At 35.1% G+C, this 20,433-nt stretch overlaps 3 protein-coding genes across 4 annotated transcripts in view; all 3 read right to left on the bottom strand.

Moving 5' to 3' along the window:
• LOC111047136 (CUGBP Elav-like family member 4) overlaps nt 1-9,804 on the bottom strand; it is a 461,039-nt gene extending 451,235 nt beyond the window's left edge. For both annotated transcript variants that reach the window (XR_005572034.1, XM_039434517.1), the window contains exon 1: nt 9,476-9,804. Coding sequence is in view for 1 of the 2 variants with exons in the window: in XM_039434517.1 (XP_039290451.1) it covers nt 9,476-9,740 (265 nt within the window). In the remaining variant the exon portion in view is untranslated. The remainder of the gene's footprint in view (nt 1-9,475) is intronic.
• Nucleotides 1,580-6,097, bottom strand: LOC111056373. The gene is made up of 3 exons (XM_039434473.1): nt 5,875-6,097; nt 4,644-5,397; nt 1,580-4,110 (listed from the first exon to the last, which is right to left on the bottom strand). Exons 1-3 carry the CDS (start codon nt 6,061-6,063, stop codon nt 3,062-3,064), a joined length of 1,992 nt encoding a protein of 663 aa, XP_039290407.1. The 5' UTR covers nt 6,064-6,097; the 3' UTR covers nt 1,580-3,061.
• Nucleotides 6,097-8,332, bottom strand: LOC111056371. Its single transcript, XM_039434515.1, has 2 exons — nt 8,049-8,332; nt 6,097-6,685 (listed from the first exon to the last, which is right to left on the bottom strand). The coding sequence occupies exons 1-2, from the start codon at nt 8,228-8,230 to the stop codon at nt 6,130-6,132; spliced, it is 738 nt and encodes a 245-aa protein (XP_039290449.1). The 5' UTR covers nt 8,231-8,332; the 3' UTR covers nt 6,097-6,129.
• Nucleotides 9,805-20,433: the final 10,629 nt, after the last annotated feature.

Genomic DNA, 20,433 nt, shown 5'->3' with positions numbered 1-20,433 from the left:
AAGCTATGTTCATGACTACTTATGACTCCTATATTCATTCATTATCATTCATTTGTGCATCGACATCATAAATGAGAATGAACAATCTTTTGCTAGGTTTTTTCGATCTCAGTTGATACCAATATCGCAGGTAATAAGTGCCTGAGGGCACTCATTTGCCGTAGCTGCTAGCTCCAACCGCCCTTACACGAATTCTCCAAAATGTACCACTGTCTAAACACTCAATTGTGAAAAATCCATGAGCATGAACCTTCCTGCCGGTATTGTTTCCTTCTCTCTATATAAAATGATTGTTTTCTCTTTAGTACCAGTTCTTCTTAATCTGGTGGAAAAAGTTACAGGGATAAATATTTCTAATTCTCATATTCTGCCAATATCATAAAAATTATGAAAAATTATGCCTTTTCCATGTTTTATATTTCTATATCTCTCTATAAATTCCTATTTCACATGCTTCTATTATAATTTTCTTTATAGTAATGCCAATTCTAATTGGAGGTTTTGGTAATTGATTAGTACCCTTCACAGAAATCAGTCAATACACTTAATTGTCAACAATATATTTTCCATATCACAGAAGCAATTCATTCCATTTCACTTTATTCAAACTCAAATCTATAAATCTCACTCAATATTTATTTATTTGAAAAATAAATTGATTATCTCATCAAAATTATAAACTTATGACAAATTCATCAAGCACATTTAATTACATCCACTGAAAAACCACCGGTGTTCGTAACCAGGAAAACTTCCGTTCAAATTTATCACTCATTTAATGAAATTACCGTGTCACTGGAGTAATTTACACATTAACGTTCTGGAAGAAACGAGCGCAGCTGATACTTTGAATTGGTAGAATAACGCTCAATGTCGGATATTAAGAAAGCCATTAGGCGAGCTTCGATTTGATGGAAAAGTGTTGGAAAAAAGCTGGAAAACACATTCCTTTAATCCAATTAGACGCTTTTGATGTGAGCACATAACCGCGCTTTACAGATAAAAGACATGCAGCTGCTTTTTCAGACACAACCTCATTAATACGATATTACGTAATAAAAAGGCAAGAATTTAGTGCGCTGTTTACACCACTTTTATGGACTATATATGCACTTTTATTAAGCTAATGCAGCCCTGGCTATAATTATCTTCATTCCATCTCAGGATAAAGTCCATCCCAGACATGCTACTCGTAGCTCGTACTATTTTAGAGGATAATGAACAAACCTTCATGTAATTAGTTTGCTTGTGACAACGTGTTTGCCGTCGAGCTAGATGTTTTCCAATTCATGGATAGAAGAATCAATTCTAACATGAAATGGACAACCAATAACAATAAATGAACCATCGAAAAGTTACAAATTATAATTATAGAGAAATGATTGATCCTCAAATAGAGTATTTATTTTGAATATACTTTGTATTGTTTGCATGAAATGTTCCATTTTAAATTATTAGCTTAACGTCGAGCGCTTAGCTCTAGGGACAAACTAATTCCGCTAGATCGCTCCAGCTGTACTTTTCACTTGCTGCTCGGCTCTGCTGTGTTTGTAGTGGTGAGGTCACGTGGTGAGGTTCTCCCTCTCCAAGCAAAATCGCACACCCATTCCACAGAGCATTCCTTCTCTGTGCTCTCTCTCTCATTCAGAACGCAGCTTTCGGCCTTGAGAGTGGAAATTTTGAAACACTGCAGTTGCAGAGTCAAACTCAAAAGCCGGCCGAATGGCTTGCTAAATTTCTATGCGTATCGCTTCATCCGACAATCATTCTAATAACTAAATGTCAGTAGAAAAAATTGAAATTTGGTTCACTTAACAAATCATATTTTATTGTTCAAATGGTGCAAAGCAACAACGTATACCTGCATTCATCCTCTTTTTATAGGATAATTTGTCTTGTAAGTTTTGTTTAAAAAAAATCATTAATAAATTCAATTCAAACTACTTACTATTTTTGCTTTATACTGAAGAGAAATGAGAAGAGGTATAATAGATTTAAAGAAATAATTGAATATCATCCATTCATTTTAATATTATATTTTCGGGTTCAATTTTCGTGCTCTAAATTTCAAGTCAATGTTTTATATTATTCTCATTCATGTTCAAGTGATTTTGTGTCGTGTTTAGTTTTTATCATAAACGTTTTTAAAATATATGCATATGTTTTAATAAGAGTTTAAAATAAAAATCAGGAATTTTTACTCTATAGAAAATACTCAATTTTTGGTTTTATAATACTTAACCATATAACTAACAGGGGTAACAAATTAAAATGTATGTTTAAAATTAATATCAAAAGAAATAATTATCCACTCATTTTAATATTAATACTCCATTAATCAATAACAACTGCTAAAGTTTTACTAATAAGAACGGTTTTGAGTGAACTTTTTCCATTCCAATATTACAATTACTATGTACAAAATGTTTTCACTTTATAGGGTGTCTGGAATGACAATGAATAATCAATAGCTCATTGGAATTACTTACAACTATAAAAGTATTATTGTACATCATTCACTAACATAATATATACAGCCATATTATTTTTTTATAATATGTGGAAAATAGATGAAGAATTTTGTTACTTACCTATATAGTAGGTGGGAAATTATAAATTTTGAATTAGGTAGAAAGCTCGAAATATTAGTAGCCTACTGTATCGACAATAATACATTTCCTGTTGAATTACCATGGCAAAGTGAAGGAGATACACATTTTCGATATAATTTTGGGGTAATAGAACTCACAGTAGTATCGTACAGAAATATTCCAGAATTGTAGTAGCCTGGCAGTAATGTTAGAACCATTAATGTTTGAATGTATTCTTTAAAAATTGTATAAAAATATAATATTATTATCATTATTATAAAAAAATAGAGAAAACAAAGTTTTACAATCTAAAATCCGGTTTAGCACTATCAGAAACACAAAAATTTATCCTCAATGACAATAACTGAATCACTGATATAAGTGAGGTACGATTTGTCATGTCAAAATTCGAGTGGTTTTAATAATTTGACATATGTAAATATACTCATGTGAAATCGACATCCCATTATTTAATTCTTTTTTTCATTTTGTTTCTCTTTTTGTTTTTTTTGAGCTTCCATGATAAATGGTGGATCTCGAATTCTTAGGCCCCGTACTAATCGACTGTCCACTATTTCAGGAACAATACATTCCAAGTAAAATTTTTTCAATTTTGGAAGTACCTTCCTCCAAAAACATTGGTCCCGTTCGATCCTCTCCACAAACAATTCACCTTTTCTTGTGAATACCACAAAATCACACCATTGGCGATTAGTGATATTGAGCTGGCCTTGCACTTGATAATAATAATCGTGCTTTCTCTTCAGTCTCATATTATTATCAACAATTTCTAAACATGTATTTCTATTTATACTAAGGTGTTCTTTCAGGCCCAGCTCTTTCACCGAGTGTAGGCACTTCACCTCAATGAGCCCATCATCTCCTATGAGTCCATCTGGACTGGCACCTAGGAAAGGATCTTCTAGGTCCACAAAGAGGCCACACTTTTTGACCATAGATTTAGTGAGGTCCTCATACAGCTTTATAGCCTTTTCCTCGTTGTCCCGGCCAAAAGTTACAGCTTCTGTGTAAAGTGGCCGCTTTATAATTATTGACTTGACCAGGTTATGGCAAGGAGTGTGGTCAAGTCTCTTGGCAACTGCACCAAATTTAGATGCAGTTAGGCGACTGATTCTCTTCTCTCTCCAAAGTGCATTCGTGTGCTGGCCTATAGTGTCTTCGTTCAATTTGAGGTTTCCAAACTCAACATCTTTCCTGAGCTCTTGCAGGAAATGTTCACTTTTTTCCATCATTTCTTGAACGTCAATGTCAGCTTTGACTGCTAGTGGACCATACTCAGCATCGTAGCCTCCTCCTCCCACTCGACGTTTTCTTTTTGGTTGATTAACTTCAAAGAGCAATTTTCTTTTCATGCTTCTCTTCTCTCGCATCAAAATCTTCTTTTTGAAAATTGCCCCAGGACTTTTGTTTTTGAATTTTTTCCATGGACTTAGATGCCAGCCAGATCCTGCAGTGTGTGCAAGTCCCGCCCCAACACACCTCCTTTTGAAAGAACCACCTGAAAAATAGAATGGAAAATTAATTAATAAATTACTAACCGGCAGGCTCGTTTCACTCACCTTATTCATCTAATTTCTAGACCTAATCTGAACCTGTCTTCAAAATTTCAACATTTTCCGCCAATTAGTTCTCGAAAAAAGCTAAGAAAGCACGAAAAACTTTAATATTGGGCATATTCTTGGGAATTTTCATTTTTTAATATTCTTAATTCAAATGTGTAGAAACCTTCAATGTATTTTCAATCCCTCTTTTGGAGAATAATATCTATGAATAAGAAGAAGCGTAACTTACAAGAGAAACTTGATGCCATATACTGTCACCATCAAATGATTCAACAAAAAGTGAAATTTTTAATTAAATAACTAGAAGAATTTTCATAATTTCGCCTAGTATGTAATAAATTAGCACGGAAGTGAACAAGTCTTTTTTAATTAAGCGTTATGTGTTTATTCCTTCCACTGATTTTCTTTAACAAAATGGAAACTATAATCTAAAAAATAGAATGGAGTGAATGGAGTTGAGGGTATGTACCTGTTGAAAAATTGACTCTTTTGCCGCCTGTGAATTTTGCCACACATCCCATGTACCTTTCAGCAATATTGGTTGTTTCGTTGAAGACCAGGCTCTCTGCTTTTGACTCCACATTTCCGATCAGTGTTCTTATCTTGCTCATGACAACCACATCAATTTCTGGGAGAACATTTTCCTCGTTTAATTCCTTCCTTTTACAGAATGTTCCACATTTGTTGTGATTCCCAAAAACATGATCAGGAGCATTTTTCAGTGTAGCCCTGAGATTCACCATGTCTTGAGCGTTTCTATTCACACCGGCTTCTTTTATGGCTGTCCTAACCCCCTTCACAATTCTTTCCAATCGGCTAACCGTCTCACCTGGAGCAGGCTTGCTCAAGAGTTTCCGAGAAGAGAGTGGAAACTGCGTATTTTCTGCCACCTTGTGAAGGTTGTCATTCAGAGCACGAGTCACGTGGTTGGCGCACTCAATCTTCTGAACGTATCTACCATAAGAACACCCCTCTTGAATCTTAGCATACACGCTTGAGTCACCATCTCCAATGTAATTTTTGTAGATCAGCCCATAGTCTTCCTCACTTCTCCGAAAACCTTCAACAATAATGCTGCTCTCCATTCCAGTACTTGGCCCCGTGTAGTTTTTGTAACATACATGTTCGGCATTTTTCTTTTTGGGATTTGCGCAAGAAAAACAAAACTTATTCCTCACACCAATGAATAATATTTTCTTAGTTTCAGCTCCAATTATTACACCCTGAAAAAAATAGAATATCAAATGTTATTCTTCTGTCAGCGTGAAGTCATATCTGTGACAGGAGTAATAATGAAACCTCTAGTTTGAGTCATTATTTTTAATATCTTCAAAGATGAGGAGATTCTCAATGGTTACAACGCTTTTGTGTTGAAGCATTTTTGGTTACTACAACAACCCTTCTGGAAAGGGTTACACCTACACGTACACTTTTTGGAAAGAAAATTCAAGCATTTGCAATAAACGTCAATTACTAAATTTAGTTAAATTATGAATTCTGAATTTCCAAAGGTTTATTAAAAACCGATAAAGTACTAAAAAATTAAATCTGTTCAAGATAAGAGCTTCATTGTTTGAAGTAAAAAAAATCAAACATTGACTACTAGCAACCAAAGCTGATTACTGGTGAATAATGATAAAGTTAGCTAACATACATTGGACATTGGATATATATATATATTTTTTTTTTTTATAGCTTACCACTCCGCCACTAGAATTCATCCCATGTCCATAAGACCTTTTAGCCCAGCCTCCATCGCCAATTACCGTTATGAATGGAACCCCATGGAACATGTTACCCTTTTCCAAGGCAAGTCTTTTTTCTTCATCGGCGTTCTCTTTCATTTTTTGAAAAAAAATTTCTTCCCAAGCCTGAAAATATGTATACATATGAAGATTTAGAAAATGAAATATATAGTGATAAGCATTTATTCAATATTTACGACTATTGAGAGTTTAGACTCTCAAAATTAGACAAATTGATGATTTTGAGACTTTCTCACTTTTGCTTAGAGATAAATACAGTTGAAAATAGCAGTGGAAATGTATTGTACTCACATTACCAACTCTTGTCTCATGGCTTTTGTACTTATTGTGACCCATGATTGGAACATCCAACACACTCATCATTTCTTCAAGTTGCGAAAATCCAATTCCAACCGCCATGGCTCCCCATACAAGAGCGTCATTTACATCTTCTTTTTGATTGGCTGGTTCTGATGTAACAATGAACTCTCTTTCGCAGTTATCACAGTAGAACAGCCATTTACAAAATAATCCGTTGGTGATTTCTCTTTTGTATGTATATTTCCCCATAGTGCATTGTTTTGGGTGACTCGCTATCACTTGGAGTTGTTTTAGTACATGTTGAATGTCCACAATGCGGCGGCCTCTTAGCTGTGTTGCTGTTGGTTCCGCTTCTCCTCGCTCAAAGAGTAAAGGCGGCAACTCATCACCGTGGTTCATTTCGTTTTCAACATTGAATGAATTTTCAGGTGAATTACGTTGGTCCCTATAAAAAAACAAACCTGAATATGTGCCAAAATCTAAAGCATTAATTATAACTAAAAAAATATAAAAGGTTTTAATTATTATTTTGAATGGCTTACTCGTATTACTAATATGAAAATGTTCTATATACATATGTATATACTAGAATACAATAGAATAGATAGAATACATTATCTCTGACAGTTGAATAGAACCATAAAGTTATTCTTATGATTATGGATCAACAATGTCAAACAATTCTTTGTGTTTACAAATCACCACGGCTGCCAGGCTAGACATAGTGCTATGCTTCCGCAGTATTTGCCAGATTGTCAATGTCATTTCTCAGAACGCCAATGCACACAAAACTTTGTGTAGACTTGAGGCCTAAACACACACACACACACAAAAACAAATCAATTTCAATCGATCCCTTCAAGTATTCCTCTGCTCTTTTATTAACAGTATATAAATAATGTTTATACAGTAGAACTTAGATAATTCGTTCCTCTATAATAATTATAATTACCTATATAATTAGGTAATAAATATTAATAAATATCAATTCATAACAATTGCATGAATATAATAATTATTACAAAAAATAATAACGGCATTATGTATATGGTAACAGGAAATACAGTACCTATTGTATACAATCTTCCATAATTCGTATTTTCTTCTGCAACCTGCCGTCTTTGATTGTTTATTTTCCAAATTAATTTATTATAATGATCATTTTTGAATTTAAAATATGACTGATTAGCATCACTCTATGATTTGAGATTTGTATTAATATTGATGAGCAATCAACATTAAACTAATGAATAGACCTATTATTGATAAACTGGAAGACTGATGGAAATGATAAACCGTCAATTTCTTCATGTAAAATACCAAGTAAAAGGGTTACAACCCTTCTGGAAAGGGTTACACCTATTTCCAAACAGGAAATTAATTGTTTCAAGTCTTGTTCCCTCTAGAATAACTTTTATAATAACCTGAATTATCAATTTTCAAATGAATAACTGTTTTTTTTTCTAGAAATGGAAGAAATTTATTTTGAATTCAAATGATTTTACTTTATTTCACGTGATTTTGACTCATGATATTCATAATTTGCATTATATACATGGTATGATGGTTTATATTATTTTGCTTATTAGCAAAAATATAGCATGAGCTTATCGTGATAATTTAATAATTCTATGGATTATAGATACATAAATTTCATAATCTAGTTTTCATTTGTTTTATCAATTGAGCTTTGTTCAATACCGATTCATAATAATTATACTTATTTCAGTCCGAGAGATTGTTCAAGTATTTTTAAAACTGGCATTTTATCAATGATTTGAATGAATAATGAATAACAGTGCACTTACCAGCTTGCATTGGAGCTTCCAGCATCAGCCATCACTATCTCGTCATCACTATCTTCCAGTTCAACCAAAAAGTTATTCAAAACAGAAGCAGACTCTTCTTTCTTCTCCTGTTTCTTCTTCTCCCGAGCTCTAGCCGCACGTGATCTTTTATTGTTTTTGCAAACATAACGTTTTCGCGGCATAGTTAGGTTTAGAAAAAATATAGAAAACTAAAAACTATAGAGAAAATGGTTGCAAAAGAAAATATTTCGGCGAAGTACTATTTCGGCGAAGTAATTTGCACAACAGTGGCACAACGCATAAGCAATATTCTTCCCGCTGCTGGTCTTGACTGGTAGCTTGAGACGGCGGTAGGAATGAGTATGCATAGTTGGTGGGGAAAAGGAATGTGGGAGTGGTAAGGTGCCTGGCCGCGCTCCTGCCGTTCGTGCGAGTGCGGGCGCTGTATAATCATCCGTTGTGTGCGTGCCGAGCATAGCAGGCGTAAAACCGTGCTTTAAAGGTACACATAACCGCGGCTATTATTGTGTTTATAGAAGAAGTTTAAACATGAACTTTATTCATCAAGAACAGCGCTACAAGTTGATATAAATTTGAAGTCTATAGAACGAACATTAAATGTGAAAAAGGAGTTTAAAATGCATAAAAAAATTTTTTTTTTCAGATTTTCAAAAACAAAGTTGACGTGATTTTTGCTTTATTAAATAGGAGACTTGCATATTTTTCTCAAATTTTTCTGATCAGTAGTTTTTGTAGGGCATGTGTACCATCTGCCTCAAAAAAGTGACTTTTGAAGCCCTATTGTTAGCTAACAGAAGCTGATAAAAATATTCTAATTGCATAGATTATGTCCTAAGAACCTGTCCAATAGATTAGAAGAAGAAAAAAAATTAAAAAAATAATAAAAAAATATTGAATGCACAACCTTAAGCAGTAGGTAGCGCTACAGTCGATGACGTCACTCAAAGTATCGTGCGCACAAAATGCCATCACGTGACTTTATTTACTAGTGCGCACCGATTGTCAAGCGAACAGATTGTAGTCGACAGTTTGCGGAGGCGAATAACTTGTACCACCCGCATTTTTCTATCTGTTTCGGTATCGTTCGATTTTACAATATACAGTGTTCAATAAAGATTATGAAATAATTTATGAGAGTTCTTATTCTTTCAAAAAATACACAACAATTTTGGCGGCGAGGAGGGATAGTAGTAAGTCATCTTCATGAACCGTGAGTACATTCTAGCCTACAACTAACTGCAAAGACAAGATGGAATCATTATCGGCTGCTATTATTCAGCTTGTAGAACGAATGGAGCCTAACAAACGAAAGAAAGGCCATTTCACTTTGAAATTTTGATGAAAATAAAAATTTAAATATTTCACTTTCATTCAATTTTTGATAACAAGTTGTTGACTTTTATTACCTTTATGCATGCCTGTGAACTTGTCCTTGAGCACGGTGAACTCATAGATGTGGCCAAACTCCTCGAACATGGGTCGCAGATGCTCCTCTTCCAGGTGGCGCGGAATCTGCCCCACGAATAGTTTCACAGATCCGGCACCAGGGTCGCTGCTGTCGCCTGATGAACCCGGTGACGTCATCGCGTGTCCGTTCATGGCGCTTTTGCCCGGTGAGCCTGACACTGAGCCCAGCTGAGCCTCTGATGCTCCTGACGTCGGTATCAGCATATCCGAACAAAAGTATTGCACTTTGTATTGCACTTTACAACTTGAAATATAATTGTTTTTAATAGCGACACAATTTCACTATCACTTCCTGAATCTGGAAATTGAAACTTTTTTCCTACTGACTAAATTTTACTTTCACTTGAAGAATATATTATTTGATCTAAGATGATTCACTCAGGTTTATCACTCTATGTTGAGAAAATGATAACTCTATTGTTTCAAGCTACCGACACTCACCATCACCTTCCTCACAGAGTGATCGTGATCTGGAATGATTTTCTCCTCTTCCACTCTTTCTCAAGTAATTGAAAAACTCTCTGGTTGCAAGGAACTACTTTGTTGATTTCTCTATTACTTTGCTCGAATATCAATATTTCTTGTATGATAAGCTATTCTTTATTAGTTGAAAGCACTATTTATTCATCTCTATTAACAAAATCACAGTAGAGACTATATCCAAGAGCACCAGGAAGGAACTCTTCTCAACTAATTGAACTTGTTTATTATCAATGTAACAAATTGTCGAGGTTGTGGAGTACAGAAGTACAAGATGATTCCGTCCTAGTGATATTTAAATCACACAATATATCAAACAATTCTCATCTACGTTTTCTAAAAGCGATTGCACAAATTATTAGAACGTGGATAAGTGTATTTAATGAGATGATTGAATCTGGAAAGCCAGTTGCAGTTTGTTTATATTGCACAAGTAAAGGACTGTAGCACCTGCTGATGTATTGCAGATAGGTACTTTTGGTATTTGATTACAGTCCTTAAGTACTTTTAAATTTGACTTGAATCACAATTTTTCAGCTACTGTCTTGAATTCTAACTTTGAATTTATTGCAGTCACTGAACCTTACCGGGAGTGATCTTCCTCAAGCATTGGGAAAAATTCAATTATTCGAAATAAGATTTTGAAACACTAGAAGAGGGATTTCCCTCATATTAAATTTGAGCAAGCAAGAAAATCAATTGAAAGCAAGAAAAAGCGGTAACTTATTCCTATTTCATGTCAAGGAAACTGTATAGTTATTCAAATTATATTATAATGTAGACTAGTAACGAATTAATTGCAAGGTGAAAAATGTCTCCAGTATCTAGATAGATCTCAAAAATATATTCTCCCTTTATAGTTATATAAATGCTTTGTACTGATTTTCAGTCTTATAGATAATATATACTAAATGTTCTTCTGGTAACAATAATCAAAGTCCAACGTTGAAATATCACGAAGTTTTGCTTCTACTGAAAAATAATAATATTTTTACTGTTTTAACAGAAAGTAGTGCCTATGAAACATCAAGCTCAATTTTTGTGATAAACTATGGACTGATATTAAGTATTCCTATGTGTTTTTGAGTTCTAATGAAGATCTAGATAAACCATGGAGTGGAGTAGAATTCAGATGGGGAAGATCTGCAAGATATTCGAATACACTCAATGTCTGAAAACAGAATTCACTGACATGTTTCATGAATTCAGGAGACGAGAGAAACTATTACTCTAGACGAGTTTGATGATGGACAATACTCGGTTTTATCACCGTTGACGACCCGTTGATAACAGATTTATGACAGCAAAGATATCACAACTATTATTCCGTTAATGTTCGTAAGTAACGAGCAACGTATACCTCAGGTCGTTAACTAGTTTTTGTTATCTGGTGAACTATTTGAAAGCACGTGATAAGTTTCAACTTATTGCGCAATAACTAGCAATGACCTTGGAAAGGAAAAATGTTTGCAACTGCGCAGTGCGAGTTGAGTAACAAGATGGCGGTAGGTCAAGAGCTCGAGGATCGAGTAATTGAGATTATTTCTCAAAACTAACAAGTGATGTTATCAGTGATGGTTGATCTTCTTCGAGATGAGCAAGAGATTTTCCAATGTAACTCAGTTGAAAACACACACTGGAAACTGTTTAAAAATGAAAGTGTTAGTAAAAATGTGTAAATTCTCACGTATAACTTTGATTATGTGGAATTGTAGTACTTAGAGTGAGTAGGTAACAGAAGTTTATTGTTTCAGATAAATAATTTATTTTTAGTAAGATGAAGTAATTGTTTAACACTGTCTACAACGAGTACTGTTGGTGCTAGTTCAGGAGAATTCTTTCAAATTTGAAGAATATGTATTGGAAGTTATTTTTTAGAATAGATAGGTATTTTTCCACTGATTTTTCTAGAGGAGTTGAGTTTTATCACACACAAAAATCTGCTTCTTAGACAAAATAGCTGGTCAAGGGTAGGTCAAGAGTTATTCCTTCGATTACGTGAATTTTACTTATTGTAAGATTATTTTCTAAGGTGATTAAGTGACTTTTGAGTATAATTAAGTAAAAACACACACAAAACACCGTCAACTGGACACAAAACAAGCACGAGCAACATACACGACGACTCAACTACGGCACGAGACGAACAACACTACAAAGCTCAACTGTACTGATGGTCGAGGGTGTACATACACCCTTCTTACTTCTTCTTCTTCTTCTTCTTCCTTCTCTTACTCATCCACCACCCTCCCGCCTTGACACGTTCAATTAAAGTGCGTAACCCATCTTCTCCCCTGCGCCCTTCAGAGGGGAAGTCCGACTGTATACACCCCTCACCACCAGAGCCACCCCCTCATCAGTAAACCCTCGCGGCGCCGCTAGCCCCCCTCCACCACACCATTCCACCCCTCAAAGGGGCGGCGAATTTGCGATATCTTTCCATTTCACTCTAGATTCTACACCCACGTGCTACGCCGTTTCTCTCGCCCCCGAAAAACCCCATTCTGGCTACCTCAACCCTACCCTCGCCCCAAAAGTCACGTGGTATTGTTTTGTTTACTCTCCATCCCTCCACGTCAGATCCACGTTGGCCTTCACGGAAATGCACTGTGCTTTACTTTTCTTGTCATGTCATTATCTAATTTCAAGTTTTTATGAACTGTGCGTTTCGATATCACGGGTCTCAATCGGGAAATGTGAATGTCCCGTAGAAAAGGCTTCATCACACCAGACGTGAATAATACAGCCCAATCTTTGTGATCATTTTATATGTCATGGGATAGTGAGGAATAATGAGATATGAAATTTGTTGCTGGAAGAAAGACACGAGTGAAGTCATGGAATGTAAACATGAACTGATTGAAAGATTTAAATACAACATTCTCGCATTCTCATGGATATGAACAAACATATTGGAGGTGAATCGACATTTCAACCAGGACTTCCTATATACCGGACTTGCGCCTACAAAAAAATGACCGCCGTATGTGGTGACCTGCAATGATATTTAAAACGGGAACTGGATGAACTGAGATTTTGACTAACTGAGACGCTCTCTAACAGCTGATTAGTGATTTTTTCCTAGTAGGAATTTCTCTAAGACCACCACATACGGCGGCCATTTTTTTCTAGGCTTTCTAGGCCATTTTTTCATGGAGAGAAATTCAATAATAAACCTGTTTATTCATCAAGAATAGAGGTCAAGTGAACAGAAAATGCATGATTCATGATGGAAAATAAACATTTTCTCAATACTCTCCAATATTAACACAAAATATTGCAATCCAAATAATATATTTGGGATAGGGATATTGGAATAGGGATAAGTCTATCTGTGTATAATTCAACCATTCTATTCTTTCGATATGTGATTGAAAAGTCACTCAAAACGTTTTCATATCTAGAACATGGTTCATCAGAGAGACCTACAGCACAATTTTTCAATATACATTGAAGAATTTCCTCTTGCTATTTTGTTTTTAGTGAATTATTGCTGCGGCAGAGTCCTCAGTTCGATTTGTATTAGCTTTCATTGGAGATTCGAATTTATTATTATTCTTATACATTCAAAACTGATTCAAGATTCTGAAATATTCCATCATAAATTCGATTTTGAAACAGCAGATAAGCAAATCAACAATATTCTGGAAAGTGTCAAACATTTTTTTATCAAGTATGGAATATTTACAATCAAAAAACTTATCGTTGTAGAGTTGAGCCACAAATTGGCAAGTGATGATATACTTTCCACATAGTTGAATAACAAAATGAACGACCACTTCCCCCGTTTAGTGCGGTGAAAAAAGGCAGAGCAGAGGGAAGCATTCCGGTAAGCAACTGACAGGTCTACAAATTTAGTGTGGCCACAACTAATCTCGCTGGCATAGACATAGACATGTCTATCTCAAGTTTCTGGCTGTCAGTGCTAGAAGGGTGCAATATAGCAATAATAATAGTCTGAGAAACACAAAGCAAAGTTTTCGGACTAGGGCACGCCACCACAGAATGGAAGGAGAGAGATGGAGAGTGTAAAAAGGATGAAGAGTGAAGGTGAGAAAGAGCAGGATAGCTGGAGAAAAAAATTGAAGAAGGAAGAGTAGAAAGTGGAAAGAATAAGGAAGGATAAGATTAAATAAGAAGAAGAGGAGGATCGCTGTGATAGGATTGAAAATAGTAGAGTGAAGGAAGAAGAAGGTGTACACAAGAATGGGTGTGGCAAGATGATAATAAAATTTTATGCATTTATACAATAAGTACATCATCAAAATGATAGGGCGAGGGAAAATAAGGTGACCTTGTGCTATTCCTCTCCCAAATTTAGATAACACATAGTACGAAATAGGTTAAGTCTTGTAGTTCTTCAATCCACAGAGTTTTCAGTCCTCAAGTATTTTCACAAAGTAGATTTTCAAATTCAGATGCTTCAAAACTAAACATAGAAGAAATATCCACATCATTATAACTAAAGTAGGAAATATTCACATATTAAAAATATAACTTTGAAGAATTATCGAAAAGCAAACTTAATAATTAAGTTTAGAATTATTCTGAAGCACAGCTGTTCTTTATAGGAAGAATATATAGAAAGAGGAAGAAATTGTGGGAATAAGAAAAAAGTATAAGGTATCGGGGTAGTAAGAGAGAGGATGTGTGTTGAAGGAGAGTAGAGAGAGTTATAAATTGAGAAAAGTGAAAGTGAGGTGATAGGAGTTCATTGGAAAACAGAGATGATAATAAAGCGAGTAAAAATTTTATAGAAGGAATTGACAGAGAAGTGACTTGAAAAATAGGGTGACTGGGTTTAAGAAAGATCCCAAAGGAGATAGAGACTGGAAGAATAAGGATTACTGTGGAAGAAGTGGAAAGGAGGATCAAGGAAAAAGAAGTACCAAATAGGAGTGTTGAAGTTGTAGAGAGTGCGAATGATAACAGTCAAAATTTTGTTGAATAGTGAACGACTAATAGAATATTGGAATTGAAGGATTTATTGAATGTTATGAATATATTATATTCATTGAAATAGAAATGATTTCTCAAAAGTAGCTCGAAATATGATGTCAAAGAGATCATACAATGACTTCCATGCCGCCAATAGCTCCTACCCCACTTCAACAACACATTTACTTCTCCAACTCACATTCTTCCAAGAATTATTATTTTCATGAAGTATAAAAGGAACAAAATTGACTGTCACAAATAATTTCGAAGTTGAGGACCCTCAAGTTTGTAACACAAATGATAGAGCTTAGAAAGAGGAATGTAGATAATCTTGAAAATCTATCTTCATCACAATCCAAGACTCTCAAATTTGTGATACAAATGAGGGAGAAAGCTTGGAAAGAGAAGTCTGGAATCTTGAAGATTACGGTGCAATCTGGCACAAATGGAATTCATTCATTGAAATGGATTATTAGGTCTCATTTAAAGAAACCAGAGACTTTTATCATCAATGGTATTATCAGTCGACAATAAAGAGAAGATATTAACGACTATAAAGGCTATGATTATTTGCAAAAATTCGAAATGGAAATCATTTTTCAATCATTTAATGAAAATAATAATATTGTATTTGAGGTTAAGTTCTTTGTAAATATCGCTTGTCGGCAACATAGACAGCGATCAAGCTGTACATCTGAAATTCAGTCAGATACTTTCTAGCAAAATAACTGCAAGTAAACAGTATTCGATAAAGCGAGAACAATAAAAGGGTTTTGTAAATTCTAGCATGCAAAATAGAGGACATAAACGTTTAAAAGCATATCCAAATATTTATTGTGTATATATAAACAAATGAAAATCATGAAAATGTAATAAAAATGAAAAGGAAATGGGATCTAGTTTCATTGGGCGTATTAATACAATAGCACATTTTGTACAAAAACTGGTGATGTACAAATCAGAATCCAGTATTTGATAGGCGCTAAAATGAATATTTCAAAAAGTCACCACGTGGTCTTTTTATATTATAAAAATATATAATTATTGTAAGATGCATGTGTTACTAGCATAGGATCAAATTTAAGTGTAAATATATTCATATATAACTTATCAATATACCTTTGCTCTACGAACTATTTGACAGTATCAAATTACATCCTTGGGGATTTGTTGGAATTCACCAATAGGAGAAGCTTTGCAAATTTTATGTGAATTTAGAAATAGGAAGTATCGTCGAGGAAGAATAAGGGAGGATCACCATCCCACGTCTTGCTTGCCAGAGATCGGCCGGGACACCAACCAATATGAGAGCATTAGACTGAACCCCTTATATTATTACATTTTTAATTTTGTCAAAGTTTAAATTTTAAATGTTCCTGTTGAGTAATCGACATAACTCAGTGAAGTTGCTCTATGACATGAGTTATTAGAGTAATTATTTCCATTGGAGAAGACGACAGAAGTCCACCAGAAATAAGGTATAGTACACACGAGGCGAATCCATGCCATATCTTTAAAATTGTGGAAACTCGGCGCACGTGAGTTGTAAAATATTTCAGAGGGCCCTCAGTGCAACGAATTTATAGAGATTTCATAAAGCTAGCTCGTCGAAGGGTACATTTAAAAATCAAGCTTGATTTAAACTTATTTTTGCAAGTAGTTATAAATAAGGGAAAAGTCTTATTAAGAACATTGATGAGAATTAAACATTTAAGTTATATATCACTATTTGAATTATTGCATATGCTAATTTGATGTATTTGAATATCAGTATTATTCAAGAAAGAATTACCAGAAGCTCAAAGTTCCTAAGATAAGTTATTTTATCTAAATTCCACTGACGGCTGAACTTATACTCTGAGGATTAATATTTAAATTTTTGATATTGTTAGAATACAGAATTATAACATTTTATTCGATAAGCGAGAGCAAGTCGAACGATTGAGCTAATCTATAATATATGCTAATAGAAAAATTATGAAAATTATTAATCGATGCTAGTAAGCATAATAAGAGTTTTAATTGAGCGATCTGTGATATTTTTCTTGCATATTTTCTCATATTGTTTTTGAATTTATTGTTTCATATTCTATTCTCGCTCATTGATTCCATTTGTCATTATACGTTTTATTCGTTGAATGGTGTACCTTTCATTTTTAATCCTGTCTCCATGCATGACCAATTTTGTACTAGTATTTTTTTATTATTATTGACGAATTAATAAAATTATCAACCAACTATATTCTTCACCGAATGAGTTGGACAAATCAGCGATATACAGTATTGATCATTAAATCTTCAGAAATATTACGTTCTCAAGATTTATTTAAATGGTTCAACCTAATCACTGAAATCGAATTGACTGAGACACAGGGTAATAGAATTGAGCCGAAGCAGTACTACAAGCCATAGAAAGTATAAGGAATTCTAACTAAAATATCGTCTTCGATCACACTCGGTATCACACTTCGATCTCACACTGCTGACCCCTTTGTCAGATGGTAGTGAGTTGGATTGATGTCGGTAATATGATGTCTTGTGCAGTATTTGGAATCATTGTATTCATCTACTTCTCCAGCATCTATAATTGTGGAGTCAATCAGTGCAGTGGTCGGGATTGCGGATTGATAAAGCGGCAGCAGTTTGCAGAGATTGATAGCAGAATTTTATATAAGCTCCTTGAAGAGCTGGTAAGAACCATCTCTTCATGGTATCTATATGGTATCTCCATTGTATCTTCATGGTATCATATATGGCTCTATATGGTATCGTTATTTCAGCAGGTGCAAAAAAATAAAAAGTATTCAAATCTCATTTGCTCTACCGACTACTGCCAGCTGGGCACATATAAGTCAAAAGTTACATTATATAAACACGTCACAATCAACGTGAGGCTTATATTATTTATTATATGTACAAGTCAATACGGCTTAACGAAATCCACGTACATCAGTATGGAGAGGAACAGGAGCAATTATTAAAAAATATTGTAGTATAAGTACAATTTGAATGCAAGTAAATGGATCTACGAAAATCACGGGAGACTTTGAGAAAATAGGTTATGAGGAAAGACTCAAATAGGACTCTAGAAACAAGCAAACAATAATAACATGGAAATGAATCAAGAGATATAGAGAATGATGAATAGTGATGAAGGAAGGAGAAACTATCGATCGAAAAGTGATGTTGGGATAGAGCAGGGTTGGATCTGTGATCGGCCGTGTGCTGTGAATGGTGGCAGGGCGTCAACCCCTGCTGGTGAGTGCGTGTGCGCGTGCGGCAATCTTATATGTGCTTTCATACTTAGAAAGCCCCTTTTACAAACTTTCATTCCGCTCACTAGTCCGTACTTCGCTTATAGTACGACGACGACATCCCTCAGATGACTCAGCGTCCGTATGAGTCCCTCTTATTTTCCTCCTCCTCCTCCTTCTCATCATCATCTTCTTCCTTCTCGCTTTCATCCTCTGAGGCCCCACGGGAGTCTGCGTTTGCCGATTACTAACCCTCTGTTCTTGACATTGGCAGAGGGGTCGAGCCTCCTTCTCCTGCCGTCCTCATCCTGCTCCTCCTCCTCACACTCGTTATCTTCTTCTTTACATTCTCCACTTTCTCCTTTCAGTTACCCGACTATTTTTCATCTTCCTCCTCCTTCAACTCCTCCTTCTCCTCCATCAACTCTTCCTCATCTACACAGTCACTATCATTATCTTTTCATTCTCTCCTCTCCCCATCCGGTTATATGACTATTTTCCTTCTTCCTCGTCACTCTTTTTCTCCGCCTCCTCCTCCTCCACCTCCTCCTATCCTCTCTCCTCCACCAGCTTATTCTACTTTTCCTCCGCTTCTTCCTCCAGATCCTTCTCCTCCTTCTCGTCCTCCTCCTCCTCCTCCTCTTTCTCACTCTTCTCATCCTCTTCCTCCTCCTCCTCCTCCTCCTCCTTCTTCTTCTCTTCTTCTTCTTCTCTCTTCTTCTTCTTCTTCTTCTTCTTCTTCTTCTTCTTCTTCTTCTTCTTCTTCTTCTTCTTTTTCTTCTTCTTCTTCTTCTTCTTCTTCTTCTTCTTCTTCTTCTTCTTCTTCTTCTTCTCCTTCTCCTACATCGCCTGCTCCTTCCCATTCTCATCCTCATCCTCCTTCCACCCTCCGCCAACCACCCGACTATCATCGGGTTATGCTCTCGCTAAACATAAAACTAGGATGGAAGACGGGATATACTGCGTAGTACAGAAGATGGTGGGACAGACGCAGCGAAAAAGTGATTGAGATAGAGATATATAAAGAGAGCAGTTTCAAACAGGGCGAGCAAAACCGTGAAAGACAGTGAGAGGAAGAGGAAAGTTGTGAGGGAGAAAATGAGTAAGAGGGAGAGAGAAATAAGGGCCTGTATAAAAATGTGAGCGAGAAAGTATGAGTGAGAAGAAGGGAGAAAAGAATGGACAGATAAAGAGAATGAGTGAGTGAGGGAATGAGCGAGAGGAATTTGAAGCCGGCAAACCATAAAAGTGAAAGAGAATAATTCTCGTCACAGTCGTTGTGTGTGGTGGTGATGATGACATAGTTGATGAGATTGGGGACGATGATTCTGGAAAAAGCTGGGTATAATGAGATGGTATGAGTTTAGGTTGATTACATAGAAATGGATGAAATTTAGAATTTGAATTTTCCTACAATGAAGCTGAGATCGTATATGGATAATATGTGAAGATCTATCAGTCTATTACTATCAGACCTATCTAGATCTATTACTAATTATGTAATCCTGCTGATTTTATATAGGTAAACCATTATTCACTCTCAAAATAAAACTCTGGAGACACCAAATATCATTACAAATTTTACCATGTTGCCCACTGAAGCTGAGAATCTGAAATAAAATGAATTTAATTCATTTTAGAAGAACCATCGAAAATCAATTGAAAGTTGAATACTGCGTATAATTCAGTATTCAAGGAAATGCAGCATAAGAACGAACCAAAGTTTCATAATTTTATCCTTATCACTATTTCGTTTTCTTATAGAGCAATTCTATTGTTCTCCAGGATGAAAGAACATAAGAATTGAGATTAGGATAAAATATATGAAAAATAAATTCAACAATCAATTTCCTTTATATTTTTTCTCAACTAAACCCATTTTTCAATTTCAGTTCACTACTTTTCAAATATTAGGATGGTAATTTAGAATTTGTGAAGAACAGATAGTATAGAATGTAATTCTATACTCTTCGTTGAAGAAGCATCCAACAAACTCTTCTGGAAACTATTCCAATAAGAATTTCTAAATAGGAAAAATGTTCCTTTTGTTTCAACTCACAAACCCATTGGAACATAAATGTTCTTCTTCTCACCGGGAATCATCGTTATGCCAGAATAGTGTGATCCTGGGAACTTGGAAAATAATTTGAGCTTACAAATATTAATCAAGCATTAGGAGTAGATTTAACTCTGGTTCAAGAATATACCACCTCAAAAACTTATCT

This window comes from Nilaparvata lugens, chromosome 8, assembly GCF_014356525.2.
Source record: "Nilaparvata lugens isolate BPH chromosome 8, ASM1435652v1, whole genome shotgun sequence".
Classification (NCBI taxonomy): domain Eukaryota; kingdom Metazoa; phylum Arthropoda; class Insecta; order Hemiptera; family Delphacidae; genus Nilaparvata; species Nilaparvata lugens.
Note: the sequence above shows the minus strand (reverse complement) of the source record. Positions and strands in the feature narration are given on the sequence as shown.

Excerpts from the sequence above, each read along its gene's own strand:
- LOC111056373 (XM_039434473.1), bottom strand. The coding sequence starts at position 6,063 with ATGTATACATATTTTCAGGCTTGGGAAGAAATTTTTTTTCAAAAAATG. Across the intron at positions 5,398-5,874 it reads TGAATTCTAGTGGCGGAGTG|GGTGTAATAATTGGAGCTGA; the intron begins GTAAGCTATAAA and ends TATTTTTTTCAG. Across the intron at positions 4,111-4,643 it reads AAGAGTCAATTTTTCAACAG|GTGGTTCTTTCAAAAGGAGG; the intron begins GTACATACCCTC and ends TCTATTTTTCAG.
- LOC111056371 (XM_039434515.1), bottom strand. The coding sequence starts at position 8,230 with ATGCCGCGAAAACGTTATGTTTGCAAAAACAATAAAAGATCACGTGCG. Across the intron at positions 6,686-8,048 it reads GGAAGCTCCAATGCAAGCTG|GGACCAACGTAATTCACCTG; the intron begins GTAAGTGCACTG and ends GTTTTTTTATAG.